Genomic DNA, 21,302 nt, shown 5'->3' with positions numbered 1-21,302 from the left:
ATTTTATTTAGAGAAATGTGTGTATATATATTATATATGTATATCAGTATTTTCAGTTTATACTATTTTAATATTCAATTCTTCATTATTTGTGTGTCTTCATTAATTTGTGTAACTAAACCAATCGCAAAAATTTTACAAAAATATAAATAAAACAAGGAAAAAGTTAGCCAGGTGTTTTTTCTATCATTTTGAAGAATCCAGGTCGAGCTTTCCTCGATTCTGTTTAGGACAGTGCACACAACAACTTGGAGACAACTGTGTCAAGATTACCTTTATTAACAAATATATTTTAACTTATTTACAAAAATATGCCAGCAAAACTCAACAAGTGCCTGTTGCTGCAAACGCCTCCTGCGCCAGCTGTAAACCGGCGTTTTCGAAACTCGATCGGGTTTTCACGCGTCTGTTTTTCTAGTTTAATCACCAATTCTTTATTGTGCATCGTAATATCGCGGTACCGAAAAATTATATTTATTGCGATTATAAACTTGCACTTCCCAGGTCATTGCTATTATACAACTTCTTGTTTAATGGATTACAATGGACACGTTCACGCACCGCAAGAATAATATCTCCCTTACTTACTTATCGCAAATGCTCCCCTCGAGATCTAAAAAGTTTTAATCTTAAAGGTTACTACCACATATTTTATGTTACTTATTTTTTTAAATAATAACATTTAATATCTTATTGCATATAATTCTAATTCTAATATCCAACACGTAGATTGTACAATTCTTCTACTTATCGCGATAGGAAAATAAACGCGCGCACAGATATACGTGAATTAACAAAATGCTATTTTTTTTCTTCCTTAAAAGAACACCGTAAAAATGTCTGCATTGTCAAGCGATACAAGTTTAAATTGGCCTGAGGAACCGGCAACTAATGATAATTACGCGAAGAACACGATCGAGAGTGGATCGAGGTGACAGAATTGCGAGACGCGAGCTTGACAGGCGGATTGTACTACTGTATAGGAAACCAGTGGTTTTCTCAGTGGTTAGTAATGCCTTCCCCGGTGTTAACGCAGTTGGAGAGTATATTGTCTACCATTCCCGAACGATCCTGTGCCGTCGCGAGCCGCGCGGACGCGCGCTCAAAGACAATCGTCTTCCAATTCTTTCCGGCGCCTATATCCGTCGAGCGGATATAGGCGGTGCCTTCATCGGAGGACACGCGGACCGGTCGCCGTTCCCGATTTCTCAAATCGCGAGGCGCGCCGCGATCGCGATCAGAACGACCCATCCGAGGCTGCTGAGGCGCGCTCCATCGCTGACCGATTTGACCCGGTCGCGTTCCCGACGTCCGCGGTCGCCGCCGCGCTGGAAGTCCGCGCTGGGCATCGTGCGACCGACGTCCCGCGGCGATCTCTTCGACCTCTCCACCAACGTCAACCTCGTGCTCGTCTTCGGCGGCAGCTCGACGACCGACAGACGGTTCTGCTTCTCGTACGAAGCAGGAGGGACCGAGCCGTTCGCGCGCGTCTCCCCGGGGATCAGCGGCGGCAGCTCGCCCTGGAACTTACCGAACTGCGGCGTTCTGCTGAGGATGTCCGAGGTCAGCCGGCCACCCTTGCCGCGGTGCTCGACGTCGGAGATGGACCTGGCCAGGCCGCTGAAGTCCCGCAGCTTCTTACCATCGTAGGTGATCAGGACGCCGGAGGAGGAGGTTGACGGCAGCTGCTCCGGCCTCGTCCTTCCGATCGGCGGGAGATAATAGGTATCCAGTCTGAGATCGGCCGCCATCTCCATGTCGTCGAGATCGTCGAGGCGGGGCGGGGAGCGCGCGGGGGACGTCTTCTTCTTCCTCTTTCTGCTGCCGTCAATCGACAATGGCAACGACGGCACGAAAACGGGCGAGAACTCGTCGATCGTACGGTAATCCCCGTTCTTTCGGAGCGTCTCGTCCTGCCACGACGACCCCGTCGAAAGCCTCTTCTGCGCGACATCGGACGCACGGTCGACGTTGTTTTTAATGATCGGTTTGAAACCGCTCTCGATGACGATGGAATCGGGATTGAAGCCGGTGTTGCGCGCAGGTTTCAGAAACTTCCACGAGGAAGAGGAGGATGAGCCCATGTGATTGTCAGTGATGTCCGAGCGCGATCCCACCTTCGCCTCGAGTTTCGTGCGTTGCTTCGTGTCGATCTTCGCCGCGAGTTTCTCGAACGACGGCAGCTTGTCGGTCATCGTATTCGGCGTCGTCTTCAGCATCGTCAGCGTCGTGATTGCGACGGGCGGTCGATAAACGGACTTCTTGCGCTCGATGAGAAACGGCCGCGGCGAGGTCGACGGGAACGCGAATGAAAACGGCAATGATAACGCGCCCGTTATCGTTTTGGCAGCCTGCTGTAACGTCTGCAACATCGATGGATGGCGCGTTATTGGCGCTGGCCGCCGGATGATCATCAGTTGTGTCCTCGGCGGTTCGGGCTGATGATAGTAACGAGGAGGAGGCAGAGGAAGCTGATGGTGGACGTAGTGATGGTAATTGCTCGCGTAATGATGCGGCGCTCGGGAAAACGGTAGCTGGGTGTTGCCGATGGCCGCCGTTACGTAGGGCAACCTCGTCCCGTGACTCAGTGACGGTCGCTGGTGATCTGCAACGAGGTTAGACAATTCCTGATTAGTGGCGGTATGCTGAATCTCCCGCGCGATCTCCGTGAGATGAGTTCCGGCGTGAAGAGATGATGACGGTTCGTGAACGATCGTGGTTGATCGATGTTGCTGCTTTTGCTGCGACTTCTGCTGCTGCTGCTCCTGCTGCTGTTGCGGCTGCTCCTGCCGCGACAAGGCTTCCTCGTCAATACGATGCGCGTCCTTCGGACGTGCCCCGTACGAGTTTTCGGACGATGATGATGATTGCAAGCGATCGTAATTGTTATTGGCGTTCGTTAGTAGCTGCGGATGCGAGACGCTTAGCTTGCTGTTAGTCGTCGAATGATGATGAGGGTAACGGTCGTATTCGCTGTATTCGCGGTGAGAATGATGGGCATGCTGTTGATGAAGGAACTCCGCCGTTGGCGTTACCTTGCTCGGCACGGCAATACTGGCGTCGTACTCCAGGTCCTGGCGATCCTGCTCCGGCTTCGCGTACATCTCTCGCTTCTCGCTGGCCGCCGGCGACGGCTCGCTGGTGTCGCAGCTGTCGAGAACGTTGATCTTCCAGCCTAGGTAACGATGCGTGAAGCACTGGAAGAGAAAAAAACGACATGCGGAATCTCCCGTGTGAAATCAGAATTTCGTTCAAAGTACGCGCCTTGTCTGAATGTCAGATTACCTGATAGTACACCGTATCGGGGGTGTTCTCGTCGGGCGTCCACTCCACGATGCCCGGCTCGCCATGGTCGCACTCAAGGGTCAGGGTGCGCTGATAAGCTCCGAAGGACGCGAAATCGTCCGCCGGCGGTTGGTTCTGATCAGGCACCCAGTTGCAAAGACGACCCACGCCTGTGGGGATGACCTTACCGCGTTGCCGGCGCACGCCGGCGAATATCTTCACTTTCTGTTAGAGTCAGAGAGCGAATAGCCGTTACGAAGCCGTACGATTCGCGTTTCATCCAGTCATCTTTCTACGCTTTCTTGGATTTTTTCATTGAGGTATTTAGATCATGACGAATTAGATAGCGATGAGAAGATTCGATCAGAGTTACCACGGCAGCGTGTGTCGTCTTTCAGTCACTTGCTTTACCGCGGAAATATTGTAATAAATATAGCGAGCCTATCTTAACGTTTTGCAGATAAAAGCAGAACTGATATACTGCTCTCTTCCGAAAATGGTTTTGCATGCAAGACGGTTTACCGCTTTCTCCTCGGCTGTTTTGTGATAGTAGCCGCCTATCGGGTCGTCCGTGATGTAGAATGGATGATAACGCGCCGGGATGTCGGACTCTAAACCGCCTTCGGTGACGAAAGAGTATCTCCTGCCGCGCACCACATTAATCACGGGTATCAGCAAGCCATTGATGTACCAAGAGATCCCCCAGCCAACGTGACCTGGAGAAAGTGAAGCGAAGACCGGTTTGGAGTACAGATGTGATGCAGCTTTCTTGCGACTAGCGCGAGGACTTTCTCGCGAGCGCTTCGCGGATTGAGTGCCGTGCGAATTTTGATTAGTTTCGCGAAAGTCTAAATGTGCCTCGAATCTCCAAAACTATGTGACGAGGTATCATAGAAAAAATAAAATCCGTGCACACTTTCTACGTAAAAGGAGAGACGCGAATAAATCTTAGTGTTTATGAAAGCAGCGCCGATTAAAGTTATTTTTTTAAATAGTTAGCGAAATTTGGTGCCGAGAGAGATTTTCTCCGCCCACTGGTAATTGCAATATTTATTTCAAGAATAAGTGTCCTTGTCGGTGATAATTCTGGTGATATATACATGCAGTTTTGCACATGTAAATCATGTCATGCGGAATAGAGTTTCTAGACTCAAATCGAGAGACGATACCTCAGTGTTATAACACTAAATTGCTATGGTTCAGTACCGGTAATAGCCGGGTAGCCGTGTTTTCCTCCGGTAGGCCCCATCTGCGCGTAGAAGACACCGTCATCCGGCTCGTAACACTGAATCGGTGGTATCTCCCAAGCGTCGTTCGTGGAAGCCGGTGCAGGAGTTGCCGGTACACGTTGCGGCCTTCTCGTGACGATCTATTTTAATGTTTTTTTTCCAAAAGATAGCATCAGTATAAAAATAAAACTAACATTAATATGTACGAATCGATTTCTTCCCTAACTTAATAAACTTCGACTCTAACAATAGAATTTTCATCACAAGCATAGAATATTATCCTGACGGATAGAGTGTCTCGAATCGCATACTTATTACTTTATACTGTTACTTAATTATGTCATTCAAAATTTTATATTAAATATTTATTTTTTTCAAGCGTTTTAAAAAATTCCGACAGCGTCAATCATTCACCAAATCGTTACTGAAAAATCACGACTGATCACGGTCGCGGTCACCGTGTTGACGTTTTTGATTACGCTCCGTCACTTACTTGATTGTTGCTTGCCGTCTGCTTAAAGTTATCGGGAGACTCTTGATCCGGCATCGGGCAATTCCACGCGGGTGGTCTGCCGAACTCGATAAACCGATCAGTCTTCAGATAGTGGCTGTGAAAACTGACCTCCTGCCGCTCGTTTAGCGGCCCGATAGCCCAAATTATAGCCTGCGATCTGTTCGTCAGTATAGACAGGTCCAATTCGTCGCTGGCCTTCAGCGGTCTCTGATACGTGACGATACTGTAGCCGTTCACCATCGCCGCGTTCAACAGCCGCACCGAGTCCGTGTTGTCCTGCGGGAGAACGGATCATTTCGCTACGAGAGACTGCTCATGGACACGACAGCGAATTCGCGCTATTTCGCGTTGATGCACACTAAAGACTCACGATACACGAAGTTATTTCATATTATAAATGCGAGAAAACATATTCTTTTTTACCAAAATTGAAATACACACGGTTATAAAATACATTTAAAAAACTGTAAAGGTTTTGTCTAAAAAAAATTTTATACATCTTACTGTTTCGACGATGTTTAGAATCAAATATAAGCATCAGCTTAAAAGGATTTAAAAGAATACGTGTCTTTTAGCTATCTATGTTTAATAATATATATTTCAAGAGAAATTAAATTGATTCCGGACAGTCGCGACACGTTATAACTCACAATGTCAAGCATGTTTGCCGTTTGTCTACCTGTATACGACTGTCTGGACAGCTGCCGCGGCGACCCGAGCACTGGGACTTTGCGTCCAAGAAGTAATCGATGGCGTATCCCTGCAGGGTCTGCTTGTCGACCCAAGCCACGGTGAGGTCCCCGCCGACCATCTCGCTCCTCTCCGTGTCCGCGGACAATCCGAAGGACATGTACTGTCCGGGATCTGTCGTAACACAATTCGGCTTTATAGTCGTTGGGAATTACGTTATCATTAGACGTCTCTCCTCAGCTCCACGCGCTTCTCAAACGTCTCTTCATCTCCATTGTGGAAGACCATGGCTTTCAACGCGTGTCTGTCTATATTTACCTAGCTTCGCGACGAGCTGGACGACAATGCTGTCTCCGGCCACGGCCCAACGCACCTCGAAAGCTAAGGTGTCATCGAGGACCTCGCAGTTAAGCTTCGACTGAAATCACACCGTCCGATCACTTTATCCGCCACTAACGTGCATTCGAGCGAAACTAAATTTACTAGCAATTTACCCGACACTGCAGACTTCTCGTACAGAACCGTTCTCGTAAAACGTTAAAGTAAATCGGACTTGAATAAATATATACTCGCTTCTTCCTTATTTTGTTTATTCATTATTTTACGGCCCGTTTTTTTAACTTTAACATTCGAGAACGACTCTTGGAGCAAAGTAATTAAATGACAAGTAATTAAAGACGTAGAACAATGTTAACAGACAGTTATTATTCGTTGAGATTATGCTTGGGGATATATGCAAAGCTCAGAATTGTAAAAAATATGTTTATTTCATGTATAATACATAATATAGAAAATGAGTACAAAAATATCAAAAATATAGTACACACATGCGCGCGTGAATCGTATATGTGTGTATATGTATATATACATATATATTATACGTATTATGTTATATATCACCCGCGTAAGTATATACATACGTAAAGAAAAAAAAAAGAATTCAAGGCTCTCCAGATAGCAGGTAAAATTATCATATAAGACATTAATTAAAGCAAAAATAGACAAGAAATTCCTCATTCTTCCAGTTTTCAGAAATTTAGTGTACGAACTCACGAAGGATGCATACGAGAAACTGCCGTGAGAGTTTTCGTCACAATTTAAACAAAAACAACACTGTAACAATAACTCGAAATAATAGCAAAACAAAGTGGTATAGTAATTTTCATTTCGGTATAAAATAATATACTAAAATATCGCTATTGCTTGAGACAGCGTGATGAAGCTTCGGGACGAAAAATTCGTAGTTTTCCGAGATCAAAATGATTGTTTAACGGAGCGGCACGAGAGAGAGGAACGAGGAACATCTTTTCGCGTGGAATAAAAGTCCGGGAAATGTCTGGCCGATATGTCGCGTATTAGTAACGCACGAAGGAGTCGATTCTCCTGTCGCCTTGAAAGTGAAGGAGCCTCGCGTACGAATTTTGTTGCGGCTCGACCAGGCGCGAGCGCGCCGACGGTTGAGGACGATACGGGGACGACGTCGGCGACGCTGCCGCGTCGGCCGTGCGATAAAATTGCTCCTGATAACCGACATAGGCGGGGGACTGCGCCTGACGAAGCTCCTCCGCCTGGCCGGATATTAGAGGCTCCACGGCTTGAATCCCGTGGACAAATTGATCGCCCCGACGGAGGAGCGGCCGATAGGTCGTCGGTCGTTGGTGTTGCTGCGAGAGCGAGCTCGCGAACGAGATAGTGAAGGGGGAGGGCGACGAGGAAGCGAAAGAAGAGATCTCGTATGCACTTGTTAGCGCCCCCAACTGTCCCTGCCCTCCGCGATGCACGTTCTGCAACACAAGGACAGAGACAGGGTTTTTATCCATGTACAGAGATTTTTGCAGGAGGGCTGGGAGACTCGCGGCTCGCGCAGAACGAGCGAAATGAACAGAGTTGACGAGGAAGTCGCGGGAGAAGACGCTATCCTGAAATATTTGTCAAATTGCCTTACAAGCCGTACAAGTCGTACGACGTTCGTGTAACTGTCTTGCACCGAATTCTCTTCAAGCTAATTTCCGAAGACGTTTTCGCGTAAAGATTTAAGTGTATTGTAAATAATAAGATGTAGAATTAAGATTGAAGGACTATGCCGTCCGTCATTGAAAATCGGAGTAACGTCAAATGTCCTTAGCAAAGTCGACGATCACGCTGTCAGTTTGGTCAAAGTTATTCGTAGTCAGGTATAGTCGAGGGGAGAGGCGAGGAAAAAGAAAGCCGAAATAGAGAAACGCTTCTGTCGGAAGATCGATCTCGAGGTCGATTCACGATCACCGGTGGGTCGTAAATAGCTGCGCGAAGCAATCACAGTGCACTATAGTGAGCTACATGTTAATGCATCTCCCTGTACTACTGTCCCATTCTCCCTTCTGTAAAGTGCTAACTATAAGACATGTACGATACATACCTGCGGCGAAACTCCTAGCATTCTGAGAGACGGCGGTACGTTCAGGCTATGCGGGAGCTGCACGTGGCCGAAGTCCACGGCGAAGGCCTCGCACCACACCCCGAAGTGACCGAGCTGGTGAACGGTCAGGTCGCCCGGTAACGTCAGCACGATCGTCTTGCGATCGTAACGACGCAACGGCTGTTCCTTTCCGTTCTCATCCGGCACTCGGATACCCTGTGACGAGGGGGTCGGTCCGGTGCCTACCCAGAATTTGGCATCTACAAAACAATCCTTACATTTGTCACCCTGTCGATCTTCCGCGTTGTATTACGTGAAGCGAACGAATCCGTGACGTTCGTGAAGTTTAAAACAGGTTCGCGAGAAGCTAAAGACATAAATTATTTGCATTATTTTGACGAGAGGGCCCAACAAATTGTACCAAAAGAGAAATTCGCGCTTAATGATTTAAACGATAAAATTTTACATAAAACATCAGTATCTCGGAAATGTTGTGATAATTTATTATTAATGTCAAGGTCTAAAACTGTATATTAATAACGGGAAAAGGAAAGAGACTTGCCAGGTGCTTCCCCGTCGTAACTGAAACTGGGTATCAGAAGGGTTTGAGCGTCCACGACGACAACTGGTTCCGAACTGACGCCGTGTATGCCGCTCAATGTCTTCAGCTTTTGCGGTTTCGGATAATCGAAACCTCGCGGTATCTTGACGTCGCCGAAGTTTACCTGAACAAAAACGACTCCTTCGGATTCGCTCATCAAGCAAGATATCAATGCTCTATTGATCCAAGAGCTTGCGTAATCGCCATAATCTAACTCCAACTCGTTAAAGATGGATTCGACTATATAACAATAAGAAGGATTTGTCGAGGAAGAACTCGAGATTCTTTTGACTGACGAAATAAAATGTGACGCGCCTAAGGGGGAGAGATTTGAAATTCCGAGCGTTTTAGTGATCCTATTAAAAATTCTGCATTCCAATCCCGGACGTGTAAAGCCGGACGGTGACTGCGTGGCGTTTCATCAAGCTACGTATGCCGTATTCCATTCACTTGACACGCGGCCGTTAAGTCCGCCGCGCGAGTGTGAAAGTTGTAGTTCGAGAAAATGATACCGGTTTCCCGAGTGCGACGAGCAAGTACGCGCCGATATCGCGCGATCCAAGGTCACGAGCGTACATCCGTTACTTACAGAGAATTCGTCACACCAGACCGAAAACCATTTGATGTTGTTCAAGGTCTTGCCGTCCGGTAAGGTCAGCGTGATGTCCTTCTTGCGGTACCGTTTAAGGAGGTTCGTGCTGTCGGGCGAAAGGGAGAAATTAATCGTGCAAAATAATCGAGCAAGAACGATCGGTCGGAAACCGACAAAAGCTTCGCTCGACAACTACAGATTTTATTATAATTTATACATTTCACAAAATTACGTTTAATTAACAGAATTCATGGAGAAATATTATCGGCTCTACTTACGTTCCGCGTTCGTCTCGCACCCGGAATCCGTTGTTTCCCGGACTCTTGCTGCTTCCAGCGTAAAAGAATGCAGCTAAAAGAATGATGCTCTTATTGATGTTTTATCGATGAAAACTTTTTTAATAAAACCGGTTAAAAAAAGATTTATGTACATGCAGCAAGTTTCAGCCGCCAATGATGACGAACGGTTCGGTTTAAGCGAGCAGATAGCGAACACGTAACACGGTTTCAGATTGTGAAGCTCTAATAAGCATCTAGATATATCCCATTAATGGAGAATGCGCATCTCGAGCAGTCAGCCAGTTTATTAACACGTCACGAACGTGCATGCCAGAGAAATTCGGGAAAGTTTTTCCGGCACAAAAGTCGATCGCGGTCAGCTTATCAGGCCGAGGGAAAGTTTTTCCGCAATTTTCTCGCATCCTTCCAGAGATGCGACACAAAGCATCTGCGCTACACTTTAATTTTGCTTTACTTATATTGGTCATAAAATTTTCAAGTTCACTTGTACTTAAATCTTTCAAAATTCGCTTCCGTATGATTGATTACGAAAAAGAGTTTGATCCGCGTTGCAATCGCGATGTACCAACCTGGTCCTTCGCCATCGTAGGTGAAATCCTTGATAAATAGAGTTCTCGCGTCAACGGCATAAACTTCGCCGCTCACGCCGTGATGAAGTTCAGACAACTTGCCGATCAGTTTCCCGTAATACGCTCCGCTGCATATTTCTGCCAAAAGGAAATTCATAATCATCAATTACCATTAAGAAGCGGCGAGACTGGCGATGAGAGGTAATTAAGCGTTAGTCGGAATAAGAAATCACACGGAAACGGAATGCGATTTCGCACAACGCCAGCCTCTATCTCTCGCATTCAAGCTCGTTGAATGTGTATTTTACCGTTCGTTTTGCGTTCTGCATCCGGACGATTGTTCAAGTACGGTAAGTGATAAACTGCGGAGAATTAGCATAATTGTGTGCGGCGAGATAAACAACGATTACGGTACAATGTTGCAACTGAATAATCGGTTGGCCACTTATCGAGTTACGTGACATTATGTGCATCCGATTATTAGAAAAGAAGAACCACTCGCGTCTAATCGCGCGTCTATAGGGGAAGAAGGACGTAGAGCTTTATTTTATTTGCCGCTATATTTTGCGCGTAAATAAAAATTTCTCTGCATCGGACTCGTCCGTAAGCCCAACGAATAACGTCGGATATTTTTAGAAAACTCGTTATACCGAGTCGCGAGGCAACGAAGAGTGACAAAGCGCGGAAGTATGCTTTAATGCGGTGAATTACTGGTCAATAGCCACGCAAACTTCATCGGCCTTGACGTAACTGTCGGTTCGCGCGTCTAATTCGCGACCGTGGAAACGTATTCTTTTCTTTCTCGCGTATACGGTAAAGGGATATGTATGCTATTTAGCCGCGTTATCATCCGGGAAAGAGAGAGGAGAGAGAGAGAGAGAGAGAGAGAGAGAGAGAGAGAGAGAGAGAGAGAGAGAGAGAGAGAGAGAGAGAGAGAGAGAGAGAGAGAGAGAGAGAGAGAGAGAGAGAGAGAGAGAGAGAGAACCGGTGCCACGCGTAATAATGCGAATTTATTGGGTTCGTTAGAATGATACATCCCATTTGTGCGCCGCGGCCGGGCCGCTGATAAATCCGCTCCCAAGTACGGTAGACCGGTAGACGATGGATAACGGTGATCGCGAGTAACTTCTCGACTTCGCGAATAAATTGTCAAGAACGATTGATTGAGCCGCTCGGCGCAGATCGTTACCGCTCGTACGCAAAACTGGGTTCCGCGAAACCGCGTTCTCGACTTTCGCGGAGCGAATCGGTCTTTGCTGTTGCGTACGACAAAGACGCAACCGTCGACAGTTCGCCCAGAACGGTCACCGTTCGGCCGCCGGAGATCGGTGTTTCTCGGACTTTTTTCCCTAGCTGAATCCTGGACCGATATCTTTCTTACTTTCGAACCCCCCGGGAAGTCATCTTGGAAGCAAGTGGCGCGGAACGTTATGTATATTTTCACGTTCATATTGAAATAAATTCAAATAACTCGCGCTCGTTTCATCCTCCGGTTTTCTCAGGTCTGGTATCGAGGCTGAAGTGATATGCAAACATATGAATACGTGTAGAATACATAATCATATATGATATATAATCGTGATAGAATATGAGAGAAAATGTAAGAATAAAGTACTAAGTGGCACTTGTTTTTAATTATAACTGACATTTGTATTTGGAAGATACAGAGATACAATGTTAAGTATTAAAGGATGAAATTTGAATACCTTGAGTTAGATAACATTTTGTTGTTTTTTTTTTTTTTAACTACCATGTGTGTCGAAATTTATTATTTTAACTTTATTGGTTTAGTTAAATTAACGACATATTAAGAAGCAGTGGCGACTGGCGACCTATAAGAATGATTAAAATCAACTCGAATTGACATTACAAATTTAACAGTGCAAAGTATCAAGTAGCACTTGCTTTTGATTATAATGTAATTGACATTTGTATTTGGAAGATGCGAGAGTAAACAGGAATATCAATGGGACATGGAGAAGACACGGATATATACGGAGAAGTACTAATAACGACAGAAGTACGAGTGCCGCGTGTTTGTACACGCGTATCGCACGTGTGCTAGATAAGTGATGCCACGAAGCGAAGCCCCGCGCGTTTTTCCCATTGACAGATCGTAGGAACGGGTACACTGGTTCACGTTACATTGGCTACCTCGTTAAATCGAGACCCTTCGCTCGCCCGGGGCACCGTTAGGATTCCGCGGTAGGAATCGACCTGTCCATCCATCCAGAAACGTCAGGACGGCGAAGATTGGCGCGGTGCGCGCATTAATCAAGGTCGCGTGGTTGCATGTGGTTTCCGCGAGGGATTCGACGAACGCAGGATTGCAGAATGTTACTAACGTAGCAACAGCGCGTTCGAGATGTTGGGATTGATAGGGGGCCCGCGGCAGAAATGTTGTATCGTTCACCTCGTCGTATCGCGAGATGAACCCCGCTCGAAAGCTTTCGATGCGTAACAGCCTAGCGAGATATCCAACTCGCTCCTTCGGAAACTCGAGTCGATCTTAACACTTTGGTAGATCTACCCCGAGTATTTGGATAGCTCTATTTCATGATTCGTTACTTAACGACTAAATGGATAGATCTACGCCATTCTTCCGTGACTCTCAATTAGTTTGAAAAAGTAGTACTAAAAGAAATGACGAGAGAAAGAGAATTTTTAAGAGCGATAGGCTGACAAAGATTGTACGGTGCTTAGAAAGTAAATCTCGCGCGATTAGTAAAGTGTTAAGAAACTTAGATTCGAAACTGAAGAACATTAAGTTTTAGAGATAGTCTTTAAATAAGTAAAAGCGATACACAAGTGAATAATAGGGATTAATCGATCAATTAAAGATTTTTATTAATACGAGGGAAAAAAAGAGATCCTGGAAATTTATGTAATATTTAGGAGCATAATATTTTGCTGCCGCCTCTCCGAACGCAAATCACAAGTCTACATCATCGCGAATTTCTCGATGATTCGTAAATAACCTTCGGCTATTTTCATAGCGGTGAATATGCAGAATTGAAAAAGAAATAAAATGCTACACTTTATTTATTTTTATAGCCCAGGTTTTGCGTGCATGGGGAATACATTATCATATAAGATTTATAATTCTATTAGTACTTTAGTGCTGAATTTTTAAAATCGAACCTTTAAGACTATAGATTATTGTTATTATTTATCGCGTTATGCGATCACCCCGGCTGTTTCAGAATCCAGACGAAAGAATCAACGTTTTTAAATAGACGTGACTTCTACGCTTCGCGACAATAGAAGATTAATACAAATGTAAATTTGAGAACGGATGATACACGCGCTCTCAGACGACGCGACGGGGGACGACTCGAACGTAATCGCGCCTCGACGAGATTATTCGCATTGCAAACATTTTGGCGACTATTCGCAGACACTATTACGACATTGCGGACTCGGAACTTGTGTTATGCGGATGGCCAATTACGGTTATCCGGCTCCCACTTTCACCTCCTGGAAGCCTGGAAATGTCAGGAGGCCCGCCGCGAGGCCTGTGGTGTTATCGCCCTCTCGTTTTCATCCGTTGCCGTCCTCGCGTTTAGATCCTCAAGTTTCGGCATTTACGCGGACTCATTCAGTTCGTAAAAATCTCAAGCATGCACCGCACGTTATTTACACGTGGCGCGCACGAATGATACGTGTTCCTAGAATGCAGAAACTGATTGAGATTCTATAAAAATTCTGCAAGATTAATAAACTCCAACAGTGAATTCCAACGAAACAAACGCAAAATCTCAATTTCAAGTCCACATTTCTCAATTACTATTATTATTTTATTAGAATTTTCTTTCTTAAATCTCCGCTTTCTTGAGATCGTACGTCGATAGAGAAAAGATATCCTTTCCTATGTTTGGAAATATAATTTTAAATACGTTTTTTTATAAAATCTTAACACAAAATTCGCAAGCGCACCAAATTATTGCTCTATTATAAATTTAGAGATTTCTACGATATTACGGCCGTGTTTGTTTCGAGAGAAGCTAAATTTCTCCGCGCGACTAATCTCATTTTTTTTCTTCATTACGGAAGACAAAGCTGGCGAACTAATATTGGTTTTTAGATCAAGCGATTGTTAATTGCAAGTTAGCACCATGTAATTTCTCCTTGCTTTCTAAAGCGTGCGCTAAAAATGATGCCCGCAAAAACGGAGCGTGAAGTCGTCCTAGGACGTGAAGCCGCGAGATTGACGGTAAGTAGAGTGGACGAGGAAGCAGTCTGCGAAACAGCGTGCGGATATCCTAACTATTCCGAATAATGCAATAGAAATAATCTTCGATGATAATTCCAAGTCGAAATTTTGTTATGAAATCAATCCGTCAAAATGTGTGGATTTTATTGAAGATCAATGTCGCGATATTATCGGTAAACCATTCATACGTAATTTTATATTTACGTTTCGTAACTTCAGACGCGTTGCTACGAAGATAATGTCTCGACGATAACCTGATACGATAAGCTATAGGATCTCTTTAATCCTCTCACTTTGCGTCAAGGACGTCGCTTAATTAACTACGGATTGAGAGTGCCCAGGATCATGCGTAATATTTCAGTTTCCTTGTAATTATTTCGAGTATCGCTCAACAAAAAATTATATTTGGATTCGTGAAAAAAACCCGGTAAACTTTGAATAAAAATTTAAACAATCCGCGACAATCGCGAGATCTTTTGAACTAAACATATCTCGAAACTTAGAACTTCGTATCGCGATACTTAGGACTTGAGAACGCAAATCTGTGATTTCACTACGCATATCTTCATCGATCAAATCGGAGCTCGATGAACTCTCGCGACCGTGTGGCTAAATCGGATCGTCGTTGAAATACCGAAAGGCACGGAACACTTTCTATATTTCGCGAAATCAATCAGGCCGATCGAGATTTAGCGATAGATCGCGTGAGGACTTACGTGCCGCCGCGATGAGGAGGAGCGCGGTGACAAGACCGACAGCCGACGGCCGTCGCGTCGGAGACGATGCGAGTGATCGTGTCGTCATGGTGTCTTGGTGGTTACTGTCGAGAAAAGTATCTGTTGTCGATCCAGGTAACTTTGTTGGTCCCACTACGCGATCACCGGCTCGCCTTGCTTCACCGTTCCCGTTCCTTTCTCTCTGTCTTTCTCTCATGGGAAAGACTTTTCAGCTTTTCGCGTCCAGGTAAAAGTCCCATCGCCGCCGTCTCACGGTCCGCTGTCTCGGCGGCACCGAGACGAGGCTTGTGACAATTTTGCCCACCTACGAAAAAGAGAGACGTCATAAAGAAAAAATATAATATACTCGTACCCGTGAGGATTACGAAAGAAAGACAATTATAATGTCGCGGGGGAGGGATAGGACGGTGAGAATCCGTGAGAAAGGAGTGCACGCGTACACAGACTCCGGATTTCCAGGCGTTGCGTCGAAATTGCGCGCCGTCATTATGCGACAAATTTGACTGCATCACATGCAATTACAATGCTGTCATCACGAAGAAGACCGTACGCGTTACCCCATCGCACGCTCGCCGCGGGGACGCTCGGCCTGAGCTCAGCGAATATTTTCCGAGTGAGCGCATCGCGTTTCAAACAGCCTTTTATCGCTCGAGCATGTTGCAACGCCTGATTACTTTTCGCCGGGATCTTCCGATAACCATGCCACTTCGTCGAAATCGCCGATCGGAATCCCGGCCCGGTGTAATGATCGGAGGCGAGCGGGTCCTGTCGGCATCGAGAGACCTTTGACGGCCGTAACGAGTTCTGAATCGCGCATAATAACGCGGTCCTCGACGATGTAACGCGGTTACCGTCAAGCCGAGATATTCGTTTTGCAATATCGCGCAATGAGGCGCAATTTCATCATTGAAAATGAAGACATTCCCGCAAAGATGATCTAACCCCCTTGTCTTTCTATTTTTTTTAATGAAAAAGAACGGAATACGAGTCGCAGGAATATCGGAATGTATAACGCAGAAGGTACCAAGAAATATGACAATCATATTTTTGTACCTTAGAGATAAAGAATCATATATCTCCAGTTTTTTGTCGAAACAAAGTTAATTCACTTTTTATAATATACCAGGAGCTTAAATTGTAGAATAATAGAAGGTCATATGTCTATCATTGCTAGTTCCTAAGATACAATGTTTAGAAAAAGTCGTATATTAAAAATTTTCATAAAAATATAATAAACTTTAAACTCTTTATAATAATGGAGATTCTTTACCTCTAAGATACAAATTTATATAATAGAACCATATGCTTCTTTCATAAAAGCTACTCTCCGATTAGACAATATGTTGACACGGATACAATTATAGTTTTATATCATGCGGTTGGATATTTTTCTAGTTTTGTGGATTGGATCGTGTTTTTACGAGCGTGTCTTCACTATCTCTCAGATCTTCTTCAGCGAAGCGAGGCGCGAATTTGCCGCGGCGAGCAGGCCGCTTTCCGTTGTTTCATGGGTGGGCTGGCATGCGGGCTGGTCGCGCTTGTGCAGAAATCAAGAAGAGGTTCCGATCCAGCCTGAAAACCATCCCACTCGTCGTCTCGCTTCTCGCCTCCTCGCATCTCACCTCATTACGCCGCGACGGTAGGAGGGACGGAGGAAGAAGAGAAAGACAGAAAGGCAGTATACGCGACGGAATAATTTTTGTTACGTATCCTATAAGACGAGGATCGTCGTGTGTGCGATCTAAAACCGGAAGCGTCAGCGATCTGCGACCGGTAGCGGAGCGTTTTAGCGCGAGGGTTCTTTTTCTTTCTTCTTCTTCTTCTTCCTTTTTTTCGCCGCGTTGAAAGTCGACTCGCGCGACAAAAGTGACAGACCTCCGGCACACCGAAGTAAGCTGGGGAGTGCTTGGATCCGCGTTATTCGCGAATACGACCTGCGTTACGAACGAGCGAAAGTCCTTTCTTCCTTCCTTCGGCATAGGCAGGCGCGCTCGCTTGGTTTCTCGTGAAATGACGGGCTCTGTCTTGTTTCCGCACGCACTTTCGCACCGTAAATACACGGCGCACGCATGTGTAATGATACACGACACGCGCTACAATGATTCATGCAACGTACACATGCGATGCCACCCCCAGAATTGACGAGAGTATTTCTGTAATTAGCTCACCGACACGTCTCTTGCTAATTAAAATGCACTTAGCGCACGCGTCCATCGCAAGTGGAAATGGGTCTAAACTCGATGCGTATCCGCGAATCTCGGCCGATCCAATAACGTCCAATATTTAGATACTAATCCGTCGAAATCGTGTGATACCTGTAAAAATAATGGATTCGTTATTGTGAAATATTTGCACAATCTGAGGTCAAATACATAAAGATCAAGAGCAATATCAGAATGTAAATAAAATACACTCGAAAACCTCATGAATAGAAAAATACGTAATAATATCTAATTGGATTTGAAACTTTACAGAATAAGAAACTTTATAAGTCACGCAATTTACCATTTATCTTTTATGGTTGATGATGAAATATAGAAGAGAAAAATCGAGCAACTTAATGACATTTAACTTTCTAGCTCTGTAACTTCTTATTTTTTCACATATACTGTTATACAGCCGCAAAGCATAGCATTTTTTTCTTTAAACTAAGCCATATGATCTTTCTCGCAGAAATAGAAAATATATAATATAAAGGTAATATAAGCAGCACAATACTATTATCTACAAAAATATTGAAATAAAATAACCGAAGTGAGAAAAATGCTTTCAGGAATATTTTATGTTTCAAGAGACATTTATACATATATATATCAAGGAAAAATGTTAAGTAGATAAAAACCGTAAGAATCGTATAGTAAATATTTTTTTACTCAAGAGACAACGTACGACACATAGAACTGTTAAAACGCGTATATGAGCTGCTGTATTATTATCCTACAAAAGACACAAACGATTCTTTTTACAAAGTTTCGATTGTATCGCAAGATTGTGTTACATCCCGCTGTGTACTTCGTATGCCAGATTCGATTGCAGCGCGGAAAGTTTCAATTACATTTAAATGCTGTTATGTTTCCAAGTGCTAATAAAAAAAAATTCGAACGTGCTGTAGATGTTATCAGTCCTACCTAGAATGAATCCCATCCTTATTCATAAGAAGATGATGTCACTTTTTACTGTTATCCACATCTCGTGATACTTGTGCACGTATTATAATAAATAATACATTTCTTATTAATAGCCTGGACTGCCTTTCTCTCAAGATGTTGCATACATTAATATTACATTTTTATGTATATACTGTTATTACTATTATTAGGTTCCATTTGTAAAACCCGTATAAAATCTTTATTCTAAAAGCTAATATTTTACAAAAACTTCTCAAAGATTCGCTGGTCTCTGAAGCGCGTGTCCACAATTGTCAATTTTCAAGAGCGATCAAGCGTATCTGAGAGAGACCGAGAATTTGTTTTGGATGACTATTCGCCGGCATAATGAGATGAGAATAGTGAAAGTTTGTCGTATAGGTAAATCGTAGATGCTGACGCTGAATCACGATTGCTGATCCATGAATAGTAGTCTGCCTTCATGGATCAAGTTCCCATGCATTGTCTCTCGTTCGTTTTATATAGCCTCGTAGGGCGCGTAACGAAGCGATCCATAAGGCGATCGTTCATTCTCATGGACGATTGGCTAATATACAAGTTTAAAATAGAAATACGCGAATACTTACGGTTTTCCTTCGCGAACAAAGGACGTTTGCATCAACATATTCGCTTCGCGCCGACATATACATTTTTTTTTTTTTTAAGCAATTCCATCTCGAGTTCGCGCATTATTTGCTTTTCAAGTCCCTTTTCGTAGAAATCGCAGAATCCGCGCGCGCGGAGGGGACGTACTTACATATATGTACGCGCACACTTTAGAAAGCGGCTGGATGCTGCAAAAAAAATTGATGATGACAGAAGGCACATCGTCTTTTATTTGTCGAGCGTCTACGAAAAAAAAAAAAAAAAAAAAAAAAATTATGTCGACGCGTCCGTACGACAAATAAGCGCCGCTATGGGCCAACAATTGATTAATATTAACAGCGCGCGGCTAATATAGTTAGCGTTGCGAAACACGGCGCGGGGAGAATCGAGTGGGCGAGGAGACGCGGGTGCTAACGGAGAGAAGAGAAATTGCAATCGTGATGAGGCTGATGCAGTTATTAGCACCGAAACACCGAGTGGTGGTTTAACGACTGTTTAGAAAAAGTAATTGACCACTTTACCGGAGCAACAGTCGATTCTCGGACAATGAGAAATACGAAACGTGAAACATACATGAAATTTCCCTTCGCGATCTCGATCATTAATCGATGCCAGCCATAACGTTCTCGTAAATAAATGAAGACGCCGCCACGCCGCCCCGGCTGCAGAAGCCATCGAAATAATTGCGTTGCTTTAAAGAGCCGCGCTGAGATTTATGTATATATATAAGATATATGATTCAGAGAGGAGGATCTTCGGGATTTGTGAACCGTTAACTTAAGTCGGAACGGGACATCGCCGCGGCGCGACGTTGCAAAAAGAAAAAAAAACGTCGTGTCTTTACGCAACGAACGTCGCTTCTCTTGCCGCAATGTCGAGAAAGGACACGATGTGAGAAACGCGCGGTTTCTGCGGAAAGTGCAGCGAACAACCGGATTATCCCGGGCTCATTGAATTGTAGTAGAAACACACGAGGCCTGTTCTTTTTCAGCTCAACTTCTCGCACGGTTCATCTTTCCTCTTTTTCTTCTTCACAAAAAGATGAAGCGTGCAAGAAGTTCGGCTAATAAAGAGAACAGGTCTACGATTGATCCCTCCTTTCTCTCTCTTCTCGGCGCCCCTTTAAATTCTACAGCTCCGATATCGTCCCGATAACTTCGACGGTTTATAATTGCAAATTGCGCAATTATAAAATGGGCAATTCAACGTAACGACGCGAGAACTGAACGCGCGGGATGCTCGAGACATCGGTATCACCCGGCGATGAAGCGTTTCGGGAAACGGAGTTTCGAGATAGGAGGAAACGGCACGGTTATCAGATGCATCGAGAGCGATAGCGTCGCATTGTACCATCGCGTAATCGCACGTTTGCCGCAATAATTCTGCACGAACGTCCGCCCAGCTTCTTATAGAAGATTTATTCAGCGGTTGCTGATATTTCGTACTTTCACTCGAACACCTTGACCCGCGCACAATCGCATCACAATGCATAGATCTGCGTGTAGCGAGCTGCACGTATAATATACATATTTATATAATTAATAAAAATATATATATATTACATATGTATGTATATAATAATTAATATACATATTATATTTACATATATATATAAGTTTTACTATACATTTTTTATGTATATATCAATTTTATTGTATATATATACCTACATTTCGTGCTTCGCTATGCTTCATTAATGTTATATCAAAAAATCTCCGCAGAGAAATAATTCTGTTTCCATTTTATTCTGCGACTAAACGGCGCAAAACATTTCCTTGAGACGTAACAAAATGATATATAAAAAATCCACTTCCATTCCTAGAGCATTACGCAACTGTGTTTCTTTTATCTTTTGGGTTATGTCTTCCTTTCGTTTTTCTGCAGATTTTATGTCATAAATATTTACATATTATACATGTGTAATACGTATAAATGAGGCAAACGTGATGACAAAAAAAAAAGAAGTATAAAACGGGAGAAGAAAGAAGCAAAAAGGAAAAATACGACGTGCGACATTCACGAAATAAAATGAGAAGACGGAAAGAAGAGAAGGAATAAGGATGTAAAGAGCAATGCGGTTTATGCGGTGCGAATAATCCATACCTCGAGATTGGATCTCTAATCTGAATAAATATTAGGAATTTGTGAAATTCTTGAAGAATTTTAGTTAGCGCTGCCGACTTCTTATCTAATTGTAACCTCCCCGCTCCCGATCTTGTCAGCAGTCAGTTGCATCATAGACATATAACGGTCGAACGGTCAGTTGTCAGTTGATCAGAATTTAAAAATTTTTTTGCTGCTAAAGATGCGCCGATAAGTTGTGTTCACGTCGATAAGGTAACAGCCGTAATTACCAACTCGAAATAACATCGACCGTGTAGTCTGTAATTGTATTTGTCGATAATGTTGCACAGTGAATTTTT

The 21,302-nt window shown here is 44.1% G+C and overlaps 1 protein-coding gene across 7 annotated transcripts; it reads right to left on the bottom strand.

The window, feature by feature from the left end:
* Positions 1–259: 259 nt before the first annotated feature.
* On the bottom strand, positions 260–21,170 carry Skeletor (DM13 and DOMON_DOH domain-containing protein skeletor). 7 transcript variants are annotated; one of them, XM_077415824.1, is made up of 18 exons: positions 20,983–21,170; positions 20,550–20,757; positions 18,256–20,388; positions 17,296–17,442; positions 17,003–17,220; positions 15,107–15,431; positions 10,178–10,315; positions 9,588–9,660; positions 9,307–9,415; positions 8,679–8,841; positions 8,117–8,376; positions 6,037–6,136; positions 5,708–5,892; positions 5,008–5,304; positions 4,492–4,654; positions 3,808–4,001; positions 3,286–3,510; positions 260–3,197 (listed from the first exon to the last, which is right to left on the bottom strand). In XM_077415824.1, exons 6-18 carry the CDS (start codon positions 15,321–15,323, stop codon positions 1,209–1,211), a joined length of 4,113 nt encoding a protein of 1,370 aa, XP_077271950.1. In that variant the 5' UTR covers positions 15,324–15,431; positions 17,003–17,220; positions 17,296–17,442; positions 18,256–20,388; positions 20,550–20,757; positions 20,983–21,170; the 3' UTR covers positions 260–1,208. The 7 variants fall into 7 exon arrangements, with proteins under 7 accessions (XP_077271950.1, XP_077271947.1, XP_077271949.1 ...); XM_077415821.1 differs by lacking the exon at positions 17,003–17,220 and having other exon boundaries at positions 18,256–19,067; positions 20,230–20,388; XM_077415826.1 differs by lacking the exon at positions 17,003–17,220 and having other exon boundaries at positions 2,442–2,605; positions 3,036–3,197.
* Positions 21,171–21,302: the final 132 nt, after the last annotated feature.

This window comes from Temnothorax americanus, unplaced genomic scaffold (assembly GCF_048541705.1).
Source record: "Temnothorax americanus isolate GAGA-0224 unplaced genomic scaffold, ASM4854170v1 Scaffold4, whole genome shotgun sequence".
NCBI classification, from domain to species: domain Eukaryota; kingdom Metazoa; phylum Arthropoda; class Insecta; order Hymenoptera; family Formicidae; genus Temnothorax; species Temnothorax americanus.
Note: the sequence above shows the minus strand (reverse complement) of the source record. Positions and strands in the feature narration are given on the sequence as shown.

Coding starts and splice junctions, on each gene's coding strand:
- Skeletor (XM_077415824.1), bottom strand. CDS start 15,323: ATGAGAGAAAGACAGAGAGAAAGGAACGGGAACGGTGAAGCAAGGCGA. Junction 9,416..9,587: donor GTGCGAGACGAACGCGGAAC/GTAAGTAGAGCC, acceptor TTCGCCCGACAG/CACGAACCTCCTTAAACGGT. Junction 5,305..5,707: donor GTCCAGACAGTCGTATACAG/GTAGACAAACGG, acceptor GTTCTCCCGCAG/GACAACACGGACTCGGTGCG.